Consider the following 17,694-nt stretch of genomic DNA (forward strand, 5'->3'; position numbering starts at 1 on the left):
AAATATTTTTTTGAATTACACACTTCACTCATACATGTTCTACAAGAGTGTCGTAAAAATGTTATTTTGAATTAGATACTTCAACAATATATCTTAATGGGAAAAACTCACGCGAAAACAACACATAATCACGAATAAGTGTAGTAAATAAACCTACATTCACACGGTTGCTTTCATTTCTGGAGCAATTATTAAGTTTTCATTTATGTCCCGTTGACACACCAATTACAAATACAATAATTTATTTAAATAAAAATGATAAAAGAGACACCATGATTAAACTCATTCACTAAATATAATGTTTAGTCGGCCTAACTTCATAACTAACGCAATTGCTAGTGCAAAGTGTCGTGTTTAACTTGAACTTTTCATTTAAGAGATTGGATTTAACCGCAGCTTCTGAAAGTCGCGTTCTAAGAGCCAAAACCGCGACAAAGTGGCACCTGAAGCTCGAACTGTGTGGGAAGCAGCGGCAAAGACAACAATCACCATTGCAATAACTTGTTTTTCTTTCCCTTCACCATTGGTGTCCCACAAAGTAATTATGAGGAACAGAAAGCAAAAAATAATTAAAAAAGAGAAAATTATTAATTAATTTATTATTTAATTCGGATTCTGAAAAGAAAATATTAAAAACGCAGTTTTACAGTTCATGTGTGTGGTGTAGTGTGGGGTTGGGGTTATGTTGCCGTTAGTGATAAGCACGCCTGGCATTTCATCATTCCCTCGCTTTCTCTCTCTCTCTCTCACACACACACACCTCATTTGTTCGCTTTTTTGATTTTTTTCTTCAACTTCGTTTCTTTTCCCCCTAAATATTCTTTCTCTCTCTAAATTTCTCTTTCTCTTCTTTCTTCTTCTTATTCTTCTTCAGTCCCCACTTTCCTCTTCTCACTTTCCGCCACCTTCCTTTTTCTCCCGTTTTCCGCAGCCGCTAAAACCCTCCGCTTCTGCGCCTCTCATTGGATCTGTGCCTCCTATTCATTCCGATTCATTCACTGTTTTTTTTAAATTATTTTTTTAATTTCGCGATTCCGGTTTTCTCAGCTCGAGGTCGTGTTTTTTTTTATGTTTTTATTTGGTAACGACAAAATCGATTGCTGCTGTATCTCCGCTTCTTCTTTCTCCAGGTACGAAGCTCTTTGAATCCGTTTTCAGTGGCAGTTTTTTGTGTTTAATTTTTATTCTCGAATTTCGATCTGTTCTTGATTGGTCTGAAGTGCGATTGGACTTGATTTTCCTGAATCGGATTTTGCGGTTTTTCTTGTTTTTCGGATGCCGAAGAATTTGTATGCCTGCCTGTCTGCGCGCGTGTGTGTTTATTTATTTATTTAATTATTATAATTATTTGGCAAATTATTCATAGATATTGATGTTCGAGATTTTGGGGAATGGAACGACATCGCAGGGAAGTGTTTGAGTGTTTTTAGCGTAGTTGAGTTTTCCGGATCAGTCAAGTGATACTGTGGCGTATTGTTTTTTGGTATACGTGTCAGTTACTACCTAGGTATACGGGTACTTTCTTTGTGCTTTTTTGTTACTGTTATACGGTGGCGTGTTTTGCGAATGGGTGTGTGCATTTCGTGGCACGCGGATGCGGTGGGGTGTGTCGTCTAGAGGAGAGTTTCGGGATTTTGGTTTCTTTCTCTTGTTTTGACAAAATTCTACGTTGGATGCCTTTGTTTCTGAAGCTGCTTTGGCGTTGGATAAGTTATCCTATGTGGTTTTATATATTTTATTAGGGAGAGGGATAGTTAGACGAGTTAATCTTGACCCTTCATTGTTATTTGGATGATCGAAATTGATTTTTATTAATTTATTCCATGTAAGATTGAATGGTGGATATTAGCTCCTTTCACCTCTTTCACTCTCTGCGTTTTCTGATTTGATATTATTAGGCAATTCTTTCAGAATAGTAGAATTGCTATTGACACGTGACGGGGTTTCCTTCCAATGGCAACTCCACGAATTAGTGAAATTTTGGTCAGTGCAGTGCAAAGGCTGTGTTGGTTGCAAAAGTGAGGATGTGTGTGTTTTCTTCGTGTACGAATCACATAACTTAAACTTGTATCAATTGATGGCTACCATAATGTTTAGCGGTATTAGATAGGTATGCTGGACGGACATGGTGACACAGGATGCAGTTTTCTGTTATTCTTTTGTCTGTTTTTAAGAAACTTCTATGAGAAGGCATTTGTATTTATTGAAAGTGCAATTTCTTTACGTGCTTGTGAACAACCATGAGTGAGCGTGTAGTTGCTGACAGTGACATGCTTAAGAATGTGTACCTTTTCTTCTTTTTTTCGTTGTGATACATCCTTCTTAACTTGTGAACATGAATTTAGGTAAATAAGCTCTTTATTTAGTTGGAAATCCAAATGGTAGAGGGAACAAAATATCGAACAGCTACAATTTGCCTTGCCTGCTCTTTCCCTTTTATTGCTTATCGCTAGCAAACTATAAATAATGGTGCTGACCTTGTGTATATCCTATTCTAATTCCTGAGAAATATCTCTACTGTTTGAATAAAGTAGTCGTAGTGCCAGAATTTCTTTGTTGAAATTGTTTGGGGAAGCATTTGCAGTTCCTTTTTCATCCTCTATTGTCAGAGATTCGGAAAATTAATACTTGATCTCCCTTTTCTAACCAGTCATTACATTATTTATGGTTTCTTTTCAGGGAAATTCTGTGCAATATTTACTCTAGCTATAGAAGAATATTATGGCAGTTTCCATGAGGGATCTGGATCCAGCTTTCCAGGGAGCTGGACAAAAGGCGTATCCTGCTTCTTGATTACATATTGTACTTTTCACTATTTATCAAATTTTCTTATGTAGAAGATTTGTTTGAGGTTTCTTCTTCATTTGGTTATGCCATGTTTTTTTTTTTAATTTGATACTTTGATGTTTGATCTGTACCCAGTGCTTTATTTTCCTTAACCATGTACAGTGGACTTGAGATATGGCGTATTGAGAATTTTAATCCAGTTCCTGTTCCAAAGTCCTCTTATGGGAAATTTTTCACTGGAGACTCCTATGTGATCTTAAAGGTTAGCCATTTTGAAATTGCTTATTCATTCATGCAATAGTATCCTTATGTTGGTATATTCTGTTTCACGAAGTTACTATTTCTGTTTATTACCACATTGTATGAACATCATAATTTAAAAGCAATTGTTGGGGGCATGGCAAACACAATATTGGTATGTAATGGCAAGTGGATTAATTCCGTCTTCGTTTTTCTTTGGAAAATATTGATTATGGTCTATGGAGCTTTTATATATCTTTCAGTTTTGGTGCACCATGTTTTCTCAAATTAAAAATAAAATTATGCCCCTTTACAAAATATATTATTTCCTCTTAATTGTATGTGAGCATGATTCAGTTAAAAGGTAGTGTTGGCGTCTTTCCCATGTGCTAGAAAGATTGTACGAGGTCTTTGATTCAAATCTCTTCATATTCTTTAGTAGAACTTATTTGGCTACATTGCGTAAGTTGCCTGTGCATACTGCATTGTATATGAAACAGTTTTTCACTAGTATGAGTATTATTTTATTTCTGATACTTTGTAGACAACTGCATAAAAAAGTTGCATTGTATATGATTAAGTTTTTTCACTAGTATGAATATTATTTTGTTTCTGACACTTTGTTTGCAGACAACTGCATCAAAAAGTGGTGCTATGCGCCATGACATCCATTACTGGCTTGGTAAAGACACTAGTCAGGTAACATTTTTTATATATAATATAATATATATCTAATATATATTTAATTTGTTTCCCCACTTTTGTGGTTAAAAACTAGTTTTAATTTTATATGCATAACGCGTGTTACCTAATGATTCTAACTTTAAAACAGGATGAAGCTGGTGTTGCAGCCATCAAAACAGTTGAGCTGGATGCAGCTCTTGGAGGACGTGCTGTTCAGTATCGTGAAGTGCAAGGCCATGAAACTGAAAAGTTCTTGTCTTATTTCAAACCATGTATTATCCCTCAAGAAGGTGGAGTTGCTTCTGGTTTCAAACATCCTGAAGCTGAAAAGCATAAGACACGGTTGTTTGTATGCAGAGGAAAACATGTTGTACATGTCAAAGAGGTAAGTTTCAGATTATTCCTTTGCCATTGAGGTTTAAGTGTTGTTTGTCTTTGTCCGCATTGAATGAGATGCATGCATATATAGACATTGTTTTCTTCATGTTGAGTAACAATTTATGTTGGTTATAGGTTCCATTTGCTAGAGCCTCACTGAATCATGATGATATTTTTGTTCTGGATACCGAATCAAAAGTTTTCCAATTTAATGGTTCCAATTCATCAATTCAAGAAAGGGCTAAAGCTTTGGAAGTTGTACAGTATATTAAGGATACCTATCATGATGGAAAATGTGATGTAGCTGCTGTTGGTAAGTGAACAAATATATTTTGTTGCTTTAAAATTTAAAGGTTATTACTGATTATTATGAATTGAATATCTATATCTGCACTTTTATGCAGAGGATGGAAAGTTGATGGCTGATCCTGAAACTGGGGAATTCTGGGGTTTCTTTGGGGGATTTGCTCCTCTTCCAAGAAAAACAGCTGGTGATGATGATAAGGCTACTGATTCTCGCCCTCTGAAGCTGCTCTGGTACTGTTTTATCCCTAATAATTTGGGTTTTGTTTGCACTTCCAGTCTGTTCCATTATTTTTAGTTAAAATATCATTTGGATGAAAATCATTGATGTGTTTACATGTTATTTAGTCTTCCCCTTCCCCCATTGTTTTAGGGTAATTTTTTTGTTACACCCTTTAATTTTTAGCATCTTAGAGTTTGAAAAGGTGTAAATGGAATGCCCCCTTCCTCTCCTTCAAATGAGACTCCCCGTATTTCACACTTTGACTGTAAAACCCTGATGTCAAGTAAACTTTTAAAAAGTAAGCTGAAATGACAAGTGACTTGCAGAGGATACCCATTAAAACATTTTTTAGCTTCTAGTAATACAACGATTAAATGAAAATCTTAACAGTTTGAAGGAAAAACCTGGTTAGTTTTCAGCTTTTTGGTATTGCTTGAGGTTTAAACTTGTTTTATTGCTGTAAGATATACTCACGTGACATTTCCTGATTCCTATGATCTTTTGATGGTTTTCTTGATGCAAGTGGTTTTACACACATAAATATGAGGTCATACATATTTTTTCTGCCTTTAAGGTTTAGTTCGTCCACATGTGGCACAAGGTTGATGGGTCAAAGAAGAATTTACCCTTGTTTTTAATTCATTTGTGATTTGTGAAACCATATTTTAATTCATTAATACTTGCAAATCTACAACTCTTTTGGTCTAAAGGAGATAATACTGAGTATTGCTGATAAAAAAAAAGGAGATAATACTGAGAATTTGTTAAATTGATTATTTTGACAGTACACTGATGGAATCTATCTGGTTTCTTAAAATCTATTTTTGATGAAATTATCAATTTTGCAGTATTGAAAAGGGACAGGCAGAACCTGTGGAGGCTGATTCTTTGAAAAGGGAATTACTAGACACAAATAAATGCTATATACTTGATTGTGGGTTTGAAGTGTTTGTCTGGATGGGTAGAAATACTTCTCTTGATGAAAGAAAAAGTGCAAGTGGAGTTGCAGATGTAACACATTTCTTTCTTAGTATCATTTAACATTTGCTATAAGTTTTAGTTTTGGTGGAAGTTTTGATTATTGTTACATTTGACCCGAAAACAGGAGTTAGCCTGCGGCATTGATAAACTGAAACCCCAAATAATTCGTGTGATAGAAGGATTTGAAACAGTGATGTTCAGGTCCAAATTTGATTCTTGGCCACAGACGGCTGATGTAACAGTATCTGAAGATGGTCGTGGCAAGGTAGCGGGTAAGTGTTAAATAATGTTATGTTACAGCTATTAACTTTAACTATAGATAAAATGCAATATAAAGTGTGCTGAGTTTGCAATTAAAGGGTCTGGGATTGCAGGTCCTCCGCTGGTAAATTAGTTGGCTGAATAGCAGTATTGTTGTTATAATTCAGTGTAGCATTTATTGTAAGACAATAGTTACCTATTGTCTGGTCCAGAGTTTTTGCTCCAAGCTCTACGGATATTTTGTAGTAGTACAGTTAATGTTTTGAGGGGATCTGTTGTAAGATCTATATGATGCTTGATGTCCTGGGAGCTCTGAGAAATAGTTTTTTTTATAAGGATTGAGGTATCCCTTAAATACCCCTATTTATTTTATTCATTCTTTGCCGATAAAAAAACACTTATTGTGTCTAAAGTGATTTTTATTATAATAAATTTTGTCATCGGCAACATCATTGATAATGTTAAAAAGAATATATTTCAATTTTTCCCCATGCTTATTACTTTTGACTTTGTAGCTCTTCTAAAACGCCAAGGAGTAAATGTGAAGGGTTTGTTGAAAGCTGTTCCAGTGAGGGAAGAACCTCAACCCCACATTGATTGCACAGGGCATTTGCAGGTACTGTGCTAGTTACAAATCTTCTCTCAAAACTGATATTTCTTGATGTAACTTTACTTTGATCAGTTTCTTAATGGTTTTATATCTTGTTTAATCGATATCTGCTAATGTGAGAATTTATTAGAACTAATGTGAGATCCTTGAAAGCACGGTTCTAATCTAGAAGAGAAGCAGAATACCCAGCGTTTTAGTACAAAAGAGCTGCATTCTATCATACATCTGGGATATGTTAAACTTTGATTACATGGAATTCATATTGAACTAAATAAGTAACTGCTTGATATCCTCTGTAAAAGTGAATTTAGAATTATGAAAAGGATTTAGTGTAGAATTGGAAGCATACCACTTCCTATGCAAATTAGAGTGTATATGCATGGTAATCAAAATCGGGTGTTAACATGTAAAAACGTACTAGTTTATGTTCCTATACCCATTGCCCAAGTTAAATTGTAAGCAACCTCGTTTTTGGAGCAGGATTGGTAGGCTTGCCGTGAACTGAGTAAGCTCGACCGAACTCACGAGCTTGCAATTGAGCTTGCGAGTTCAGAGGGCTATTTTTTTAAAACAAAAATGACACCATTGATTGTAGTTTCGTGTGTGAAAAGAAAATAAACAAAACACCATGATTAGGGTTCGTTATTTTACTACTCGCGGATTAGGGTTCCTTTATACTTCTCTTTATCAGGCTGGAGAGGTTGTGATACAATTCTAAATGTTGCTTTTTTGCTTCTGTTTGTTGACAATAGTTTTACTCTAACTGCGCAGGTTTGGCGTGTGAAGGGCCAGGAAAAGATTATTCTTCAAGCTTCTGATCAGTCAAAATTTTATAGTGGAGATTGCTACATCTTTCAGTATACATATCCTGGAGAGGATAAAGAAGATTGTCTTATTGGAACGTGGATTGGAAAGAATAGTGTTGAGGTAAAATATTTATTATTTGATTCCAGTTCCACTTATATGCAACAAATAATCCAATGGCAAATTGTTCACATGTAGACTGTAGCTGAAGAATACAGTAACAGTTAAATTAATCTGCATGCCCCTTTATGTTTAGGGTATTCTTAGATAGGTACCTATAGTTCAAAATATAATTGGGTCCATATATTGTCTATTCTTTCAATTTGAATCTGTGTAGGAACCTAACAACAGATTGTTTTCAGTGGTCCTGTTGAAAATAGTTTTCAAAATTTTAGGCGTCATTTGTTATTTTAAATCGTAGGTACTTCTAGAAATGTTAACATCACTAGCTTTTATGAGGGTTAGTCCTAGACAGGAACCTATCAAAATAATTCTCATAGAGTATTGGAGCCAGCAGATTAATTTAACCTATATTTTATAAATATGATTATACTATTTGCAGCACTGATAACTGTTCTAGGACTATGCATAAAAGAATTTGTTTCATTCTTGCTATAAATTTGTCTTTGGAGTATTGTGAATCTATTGCCTGCATTGTTTACAAGCTCTTTTAGTCAAAAACAGGAAGAACAAGCTTCAGCTAACTCATTAGCAAGCAAAATGGTTGAGTCAATGAAGTTTCTTGCTTGCCAGGTAATTTTATGGAAATGGTCCTTTTCAGTTATCAGATATATATTTGTCCTTACTGATATTATGCATGTCTAATTGACTGCAGGCTCGTATATATGAAGGCAATGAACCAGTCCAATTTTATTCTATCCTCCAAAGCTTAATTGTTTTTAAGGTTCATTTCACTCTTCTTTCCTTTGGGAACTGAATTACTCGTTAGTGAGTTTGTGTGAAGTACTGACCATTTTACTCTTCTTTCCTTTAATCATTAGGGTGGGCTTGGTGAAGGATACAAGACTTACATTGCTGGAAAAGAAATTCCTGATGAGACATACGATGAGAATGGTGTTGCATTATTCCGCATCCAAGGCTCTGGACCAGATAATATGCAAGCTATACAAGTTGAACCAGTATGCCCTGATTTCTCTTTGTAGTAGTGCTATATATGCCTATGCACTCATTTTGTATTGAGCAATACACTTTTGAATGTACAAATTTATTTATGTTATTAATTTATTCTTTTTTCATATTCTTATGTAAATCAGGTTGCGTCTTCCTTGAATTCCTCTTACTGTTACATACTTCATAATGGGCCAGCTGTCTTTACTTGGTCTGGAAACTCTACAACTGCAGAAGACCAGGAACTTGTTGAGAGGATGCTGGATTTGATAAAGGTTTGTTATTTACATAAGCTATATATGTTATAATTATAGAAGTAAGGAGCAGAACCTATATAATTAGAAATATCTAGATTATATATCTATAAATAATTATAAATGCTTAATTACATTGCAGTTCACTCTATTTTATAAAATTGTAATTTCCTTTCCTAGGGGATTAATACGCATCTCACTTCAATCTATTTTGATTTAAAGGAGCTTCTTAAGGACAACTTTTTATCTCTTTGTGATTCTCAACGTCGTTGGCAATTAGTTTCTGATCTTTCAACTTCAAGACTTTGAAGGATGAAATGCTGATTTTTGGTTTAGTTTCAAAGCTGAGAAATGTTTTAAATTTCACTTCATCTTCTGAAGATCCGAAACCAATTATAGGATGTTTTAAATTAGTTACTAGTGACATTAAAAGTTTCATAGAGGAAATATGTCCCTAGGAGGCTTGTTGGTAGTTTCTCACTTTCACTATAGGGTTTGTTTACCTTAAAATGGACTACAATGTAGCAAATTTCATCTGTTAAGGAAAGAGAGTGTAGCTTTCAATATTAGAGAGGGCGATGGTGTAATTGTGGCATTTTTGAAGGGAGGAGAGTGTAATTTACCTTCACATCAATTATATTTTTTTTATCTGTTTATCTGGTTCTCATATAGGCTACCAATTTCTGCAGCCAAATTTACAATCCAAACCACAGAGGGAAGGTTCCGAATCTGAACAGTTTTGGGATTTGTTAGGAGGAAAATCAGAATATCCCAGTCAAAAGATCCTTAGAGAGGCTGAAAGTGATCCTCACCTATTTTCTTGTCACTTTTCTAAAGGTAAGAGATAGTTTTTTGCTTGCTAAACTGATATATGTGTTTCCCGTCCCGCATCTGAAGGCAAAGAGCTGACTTGCTTATGATGGTTTTCTTCCACTACCTGACTGAGCAATGTGCAGGGAATTTAAAGGTGAGTATAGCCACTGATCTTAAGCTCCTGTTTCTGCATACATGATTTTGGAATTTATGTAGGTGCATTAAACCAGAAGTTCACATCTTGCCTCAAAAAATATATTATTTATAACATGTCTGGTGGCTTGTCTAATGAGTAAAAGCTTAGTGACAATTTTTATAAACACAAGTGACACATTATTTCTATTAAAATAGATGCTAGTTTGATCAGCCTGATAGTGTTGGAAAATGTAAGCGAGAAGACCCAATACAGGGATAAAATACAGTTTGAATGACACATAATCCAACATTACTGTAGAAAAACTGTGAGGGAGGAAAGTGATTAGTGAGGATATCAATGAATGATCAGTATGAAAATTGGGGGAGCACTGCTACTGTTACAATAGTAAGAATTGAAGAAGAAAATGTAAAGACAAGTATGAGAATAAAACAAGGACGAATATTGGCAAAGCAGTGAACTATCTCTTCTACAAGGCCTAAGCCTGTAAGCCACCCGAAGTTCATTGACTATCTTCCTAGTGACCTCTCATCCTCAATCTCTTTGTCTGTCCTCATATTCAAGCCTTGCTCCTTGACCTCTCTCTTATCTTCATCTGTCACGTGTCCATTTTGTTTGACTTTTCTCTTTCCTCTACAATAATTCTTATGCATTCCTTGCTGTTCAAACTCTTTATTGATAAGCCCATGCATTGCACAGGTCACCAAACTAGTTTATAATGTGCTATTACAGTAAATTAGATGTCTGTTTTGACATGTATTTATGACATAGCAGCAAATGTAATTCGAAGTCAAACTTACATTACTTGTTGTATAATGAGCACTTGAGCAGCAAAATAGAACAGATACTACTAACCGACTTAAATACTAAGTGTTAGGGACTTAGAACATATGCTTGATCACTGCAAAGTGGTTCACATTTCCTTTAGAGAGTGTGTTTGGGCGAAGATTGCCGTCGGAGTGTAGCCAATGAGCTATGGAACACTTTTTTTACACCTTGGCTTATATTAGAAGCACATTCATGAAATCTTTAGGGTTAATTTACTCCAGTGGGCTATGCTGCTTATTAAGATAAATTACTTGGATTCTTTTCTGCTGCAATGCATTAATCTGAAGCAATATTTTCAGGTGACAGAGGTATACAATTTCTCCCAGGATGATTTGATGACAGAAGACATTTTCATCTTGGATTGTCATTTGGAAATCTTTGTTTGGGTTGGACAGCAGGTTGACTCCAAAAGTAGAATGCAGGCTCTAACAATTGGCGAGGTATGGCTGGTTTTGGTTTTACTAGAAGCCATCAACATGCTAGTATAATTTAGTGGATAGTGTTTTGAAGACTTTGTTATGTATTTTCAGTCAGATTAATGTTTATTTAGGTCCTATGACATTTCTGTATCATTAGAAAATCGTTAGGTTTTGCTTAAGCATTCTTGTGTCTTAAGCATCACATTGTTTATCATCATATTAGAATTTTTAAAGTTACGTGCAAATTTATATTGACTTCTTTTTAATTTTGAACAGAAATTTCTTGAGCATGATTTTCTTCTAGAAAAATTATCTCGTGTAGCTCCAATATATGTTATCATGGAAGGGAGTGAGCCACCTTTTTTCACGCGCTTCTTTAAATGGGATTCTGCAAAATCTTCAGTAAGTTCTCAATATAATATTCATATGACTACTGGTCGTTTTAAAATCCTGACTCTTGGCAATTCCTTTTACTTTGCAGATGCTGGGAAACTCATTTCAAAGGAAGCTTACGCTTGTGAAAAGTGGGGGTGCTCCACTTTTGGATGTAAGGCATTTTCTCCCTCCCTTCTTACAATCACTAAATAAATGTTCCTTGCTTAAAATATTTATTCATTTTTAGTATTATTTTCTTGTTAGAAATACAGGGAATGATATTCCGATTCAACTTAAAATACATTTGTCGTGACCCCTTTTTTATGTAAATATTGGGACAATAACACATTCAATTTTAAGGATCCATAATTACTGCTGCTAATTTGGGTTGTGTGGAAAATGTTGTAACATATAATGTAGTCATTATGCATATTCAGTGCCTATTATATAAATATATTAAATACGTTGGGTGGTCATAAATGTTCTAATAGTTCCACTAGAAAAAGGAACAGAAAAAATTATATTATAAAAAACTGTTCCTTTTCTGCAGCTAATTATCTCCTATCCTAAAATTAATTATAATTCTATGCATATCTACTTGTTTAGGGAAGGAAAAGTGATTTTTATTAATGATTGGGTGGGTCAATCGTCTGATATCAATATCGCCCCCATGTTTTGAAATAACAGATTCAGTCAGTCCCAGTTGAGCGACACATGCTTGAGAAAATAAAACATTATATTAATCTTAGGACATGTGTATTCTGATCCTTGATTAAGTAACCGATACAAGCTTGAGTTGAGTGGGTTTCAGATCTAATTATTTCATGATATAGATGTAAGTTGTAACTACTTGTTTACATTTTAACCTCTGATCATACTGATGTACTTGATCTTTTAATCTGCTCTGCCTTGCTACTTTGGAGGAAAAAATACTTCAGTCTATTTTGTTTCTGTTTTGCATTTTTTTCTTTTTGGTTGTTGAACACCTGGTATATTTCAGAAACCCAAACGTAGAACACCGGTATCTTATGGGGGAAGGTCAAGCAGTGTGCCAGATAAATCCCAACGTTCATCCCGCAGCATGTCTGTCAGTCCTGATCGTGTTCGTGTAAGGGGCAGGTCTCCAGCCTTTAATGCTCTGGCAGCTACTTTCGAGAATCCTAATGCTAGGAACCTTTCAACCCCGCCTCCAGTAGTTAGAAAGCTCTATCCAAAATCTGTGACACCAGATTCTGCAATACTGGCACCAAAATCTGCAGCCATAGCTGCACTTAGTTCTTCTTTTGAACAGCCACCTTCAGCACGAGAAACTATGATACCTCGGTCACTTAAAGGTAAACAACAGATGAGATAATTGAACGTTCCTCTCCCTCTCCTGCTTTGAGTAATGCTTTTAGTGTTTTAATTTACTTAAAAATATGCTTTATTTATTTTTGGCTGTTGCAATGTGAAGTGAGTCCAGTAATGCCAAAATCAAACCCTGATAAAATTGACAAGGAGAATTCTGTGAGCACCAGAGTTGAATCTCTTACCATACAGGAAGATGTGAAAGAGAATGAAGTTGAAGATGAGGAAGGTCTTGTGATTTATCCATTTGAACGCCTTAAAATAACAAGCACAGATCCTATAACAAGTATTGATGTGACTAAGCGAGAGGTATACAGGATTATCTGGCTATAAAATCTCTTCTCTACTTGTTTTTCATCCTTTTGTTGTTTACTTCCATTCTTTGTAGTTGCAATTTAAAATTATTTTTTATTTCATTTATCTGTTGTATGATGTATACAGACTTATCTATCATCTGCGGAGTTCAAAGAGAAATTTGGGATGTCCAAGGATGCCTTTTACAAGTTGCCCAAATGGAAACAAAACAAACTCAAAATGGCCCTTCAGTTGTTCTGATTCTTGAAAGTTTACCCAGCCTTCTGTCAGCTCCCTGCAGTTTAAGTTGCAGGTAGAAGAATTTTTTATTATAAAATTTTAGTTATTCTTTCCTTCGTTGACATTTTTATGTTTACTTCTTGTAGTGTGTGTTAGATCTCAAGGGTGCTGCTCTGTTTTGCAATGAGGAAGTAAAAGGGGACTGGATCAGTATTTTTTTTAGCATAGCTGCATCTGCTCCCTAGAAACTTTTCATGAAGAGAAACTAAGAGATTTTCCACCTCTCTCCCACCTCTTTCCAATGGTTTGAATGTTTAGGGTTATTTCTTTGTTGAGTTAGCTGTGTGGCATTAATTTTATAGGCCAGAGTTTGTTTGTGAGTTTGCTTTTATTTTTATTATTTTTGGGGTCTCATGCTAGTCTTCATTTAATTTTTTAATTTAAATTGGTTTGGTAAAGCAATTTGGGTTGCAAAATGCGGTCTACGTAGGTTGTATTGATATTGAGGATGAAGTGTGTATAGTGAGTGTAACAATCAGTGAACTCGTAATTTGTTTTGGAAATAAAGTGTGATTCTTTATTGTCAATTGCACAGCCAGATTTGCTCATATACATACATGTAACAACTTAACTAACATTGTCAATTTATTTGGTATTATACTATTGACTTGATGTTGAATCTCATTATTCCTCACCGTTAGGGAAACTATGATTTCCTAAATTCCCCACTTAGACTAATCTTACTACAGACTTAATTAAAAGGAAACTCAAACCCAGAGAGAAAAATACTTCCGGATTACAGGGATATACAAACTTGACCAAATATTTGTTGGAGCATCAACCTTCCCTTTTTGCTATTTATACCCTTCCTCATTTTTATTAGTACCGCTTTTATGCTTCAGTTTGCTTTTATTCTGTAGAAAATGAGATTCCAGAAATAAAAAACAACAAAATTGACTTCAAGAAATTCAATTCTGGAAGTCATTTATATACGTTTTGAAAAGAAAAGAGAACACGGATGAGGTTTTGAGCGTCTGTCTCGTTCACTATAAATATTTGTTCGAGCTGAAATTTGTTGATTTCAACACTGCAAAACACTTTTTGGGGTTGTTTCATAAATACTTCTTAAAATACTTAAAATATCATTTATTTTATTCATGTTTTTTTATTTCGGAATTCCATATTATTTCCATGTTAGAAATACTTTTCGAATAATCCAGAATGAGTTTTTTTTGGATTAGAGAATCTGAAAAATATTTTTAGATTTGAGAATACTTTTGGATTCTGGAACCTATAATGTACTTTTTAAAGGATTTTTTTTCAAATTGTTTTAGAAGATATTTCTGAATTCATAAATATCTTTGGAATTATATAATTTGAGGAGATGTAAATAAAAAAATACATTTTGGATTGTGGGATTCAGAATGTGTCTTTCAAAAATAAAATAGTCTTTTGCCTAAGTTATGGGTGTAGGAGAAACTATGGTGGTACAGGAAGAAATAACTTACTTTTGGAGTTGTTGGGAGCAGTTTGTTTCACTTTCTAATTAGGGTGTTTTTTTTTGCGCTTCAACAAATTTCTCCCTAAAACCCCTCTTTTTAAAAAAACATTGTTTTTCGACTCTTAAAAATGACTTTCAAATTATTTTGTCTCAAATGTTTTCATAAGATATTTTCTGGAACACATTTTATAAATTCTTAATTTACCATTTTGAAAGTTAAAACATATATTCTAGAAAAGATATTCTATAATGATTTTTTTATCTTTTAAATTTTCTATTTTAAAAACACATTTTGTTTATGAAACACTCCTATTTTGGAATCATCTAAAACTTTTCAAGGTAATTTGGGTATTTTGAAGAAGGTAGGGGTGCAGGAAGAAAAAATGTAGAGGTAGGAAGAAACACCCTAGCAATTAACATACCTATTTTAATAGTTTTAGAAATTCTATTTTAAATTATATTTTTGTATTTTAAGGTCAGTTATAAAATAAAATAATTTTTTTAAATAGATATAAAAAAATTAAGATTATATTTTGAGATCTATATTTGAACCCGTGTGTCATTAATATTAGTTAGATAGAATTATTCCTTGTAAGGAAGAGGTGACCTTTGGAAGATAGGGTTATTAAAGGATGTAGTTGCTTTGATGATATAGAGACATGGTCATAAATTTAGTGGATGAGAGAGATATCCCTTAATTTCAAATGATATATTTTTCTCATAATATTAAATTTACGTATTAATATAGTCACAAATAATTGTTATTATTTGGAATGTCAGTTTAACTAAGATGTCAAATTTCTTTTTTATAAAAAAAAGTTTGCTTATTAAACTTATGTATGGTAAATCTATTCTTACTTTGAATATTGATATATTTCAACTCTTGGATATTTTAAATTGGTGTCTTGAATTTATGAATTGTTTAAACTCGAATTAGTTTTGGTTTTAGCTTGCTAGTTTATGGTTTTAGAAATTTTTGTTAGAGTAGTTTGATAGGCTTTAGAGTACTTTAGTTAGTTTTTTTGGTAAGTTCTATAATTCATTCATAAAGTGTTCCATATTTATTTATTCATTGTTGCTGATAAAAAAGAAAACTCTTTGATATTGGTTATTAGTTTCTCTCATGAGCATTTATTAAACTCACATATTTAATTAATTAACTTATTTATTAAGAAGTAAGTGTCACTTGAATATACAGTTTATATTTAAAAATAAATTTTTTTTTTAATATTAATCAAGAAAATTTCAACTAGCTAATAGTAATCTAAAAAAAAGTATTTTTAATAATAAAAAAATTAACGCCTATTAATATTTATAAAAATAGTATTAATTGATGATTATTAAAAATTGTCATTCTGGTGAGAAAAATAAGATTAAGTGAAAATAAAATTCAACATCATAAATTTAAAAAAGTACATGCTTTTACATCAAGTAGGAAACACAGCTAATATCGACAAAGAAAACTTTAAACAAGGTTCATTAGGAAATAACTTGAATTAACTTTGATGTACATCAATATTAAAATATCCTATAAGATGTTAGTAAAAAATATAAAATATAACTTTAGTTTAAAAAATCTTCATTAACGTTTATTAATAAATAATATTAAAATTACGATACTAAAATTTCGACTAAGCTAACAATGTTGTAGTCTTATTAATCAAGCCAACGATGTTTTAATTAAAATTCGATGAAAATATAATACAAAAATATATAAATTTGAGATTAAGAAGAATTTACAAATTCTTATATTTTAAGTAAACTTTGAAATTCTCCCATCTTAAATAATCTAATCACTATTATAAAATTCTAAAATTCTAAAATTTTGATTTTGATTTTTTTTATTAAAGCAGCATATTTTATAATCAAACATTTAAATTTTTTGATAATTCTTTTATTTTCAATCCTATATTATTAAACATTTCATATTCTTTATAAAAATTATTGATTTCAATCTTATATTATTAAGCATTTCAAATTTTCTATATTTTGTTATTTTCACTCTGATATAGGTATACAAAAGAGGAAAAGGAAGAAAATATGTACTTAAGGATAAGATGCAAGTTAAATATAGAAAGTAAAGTTTGCAAGTTGCTAAATCAAGAAAAAACAAAGTGTGGACACTAAAAGTAAAACTACTTTTGTGTATATATATTTATTTGTTTACTATATTATTATTGATAGGTCGATACAAGACTAGTTTTGATTGTGTGAGTCATTTCTCCACAAAATTAAAGAAGGTTATGACTACTTAGAAAATTCCATATTAATAAAAGTAATATAAAGATTAAAACTGAAAGCTTTTTCACGTTAAATCATAAAAACTAATTCGTAAAGTAGCAATTATATAAATTATATAATTTTTTTTAATAATATCATATTGTTAGGTACTATTGTCCATCATGTTAATTATTTATGTAATTTTAGTAATATATGTTAATCATTTTAACCATGTATCACATAAACTAATTACATCTCCAACTAAACTATTATTACATAAGTGGTTGATGAGGATTTAGCTACATTGTTAACATGTCAACATTGTCAACATGATTGAAGTGATTCTCAAACTTAACAAAGCACTATCTCAATACAATATGATTAACACAACCATAGTACCAAATGTTACTATAAAATCAAAATTAATTTAAGGAATCAATCTAATGCATGCCTATAATTAGAGTTAATGTCTAGAATTAGAGATCCATTATGATGTTATATTTAATATGCATTTCACCTAATGCAAACTTACGTATTTATTAGTGTAGTTAATACACCCTCCATCGAATACTGATTTATGACTTGAGTGTCAAATGCCTTTTTGCAAATAATCTACCTTAAACGGAGACCAACGATCGAAGTCGAAGACCAATCAATTGTAACGGTTAGAAAAAACGTTTTCTTCTGAACTACTGTAACAACAACTAAACCAAAACAATACTTTTTATATAAATATGTACATCAATACAATTTTTTATTTTTTTATTTGAGAAATAACTTTAAACTGAGTATAAAGTCTAAAATAAATACATATAAATTTAATAGTATAAAATAATTTTGAACTATAATA

At 32.6% G+C, this 17,694-nt stretch overlaps 1 protein-coding gene across 2 annotated transcripts; it reads left to right on the forward strand.

Annotated features, from left to right (window-relative positions):
- The first annotated feature begins 658 nt into the window (after positions 1–658).
- LOC137821387 (villin-4-like) lies at positions 659–13,710 on the forward strand. Of its 2 annotated transcripts, none has more exons than XM_068625952.1 (24): positions 659–1,130; positions 2,680–2,777; positions 2,950–3,049; positions 3,658–3,726; positions 3,860–4,096; positions 4,225–4,402; positions 4,494–4,626; positions 5,464–5,626; positions 5,721–5,868; positions 6,373–6,473; positions 7,239–7,394; positions 7,956–8,024; positions 8,107–8,175; positions 8,273–8,410; positions 8,546–8,674; positions 9,343–9,490; positions 9,610–9,620; positions 10,748–10,888; positions 11,144–11,269; positions 11,349–11,414; positions 12,243–12,576; positions 12,696–12,898; positions 13,031–13,196; positions 13,270–13,710. In XM_068625952.1, the coding sequence occupies exons 2-23, from the start codon at positions 2,722–2,724 to the stop codon at positions 13,142–13,144; spliced, it is 2,889 nt and encodes a 962-aa protein (XP_068482053.1). In that variant the 5' UTR covers positions 659–1,130; positions 2,680–2,721; the 3' UTR covers positions 13,145–13,196; positions 13,270–13,710. The 2 variants fall into 2 exon arrangements, with proteins under 2 accessions (XP_068482053.1, XP_068482054.1); XM_068625953.1 differs by having other exon boundaries at positions 710–1,130; positions 12,705–12,898.
- The last annotated feature ends 3,984 nt before the right edge of the window (positions 13,711–17,694 follow it).

Source organism: Phaseolus vulgaris, chromosome 9 (assembly GCF_000499845.2).
Source record: "Phaseolus vulgaris cultivar G19833 chromosome 9, P. vulgaris v2.0, whole genome shotgun sequence".
NCBI classification, from domain to species: domain Eukaryota; kingdom Viridiplantae; phylum Streptophyta; class Magnoliopsida; order Fabales; family Fabaceae; genus Phaseolus; species Phaseolus vulgaris.

Bases quoted from the DNA above. Each gene is read 5' to 3' on its own strand.
- LOC137821387 (XM_068625952.1), top strand. From the start codon at position 2,722: ATGGCAGTTTCCATGAGGGATCTGGATCCAGCTTTCCAGGGAGCTGGA. The intron at 3,050-3,657 runs GTTAGCCATTTT...CTTTGTTTGCAG, and splicing joins ACTCCTATGTGATCTTAAAG to ACAACTGCATCAAAAAGTGG. The intron at 5,869-6,372 runs GTAAGTGTTAAA...TTGACTTTGTAG, and splicing joins TGGTCGTGGCAAGGTAGCGG to CTCTTCTAAAACGCCAAGGA.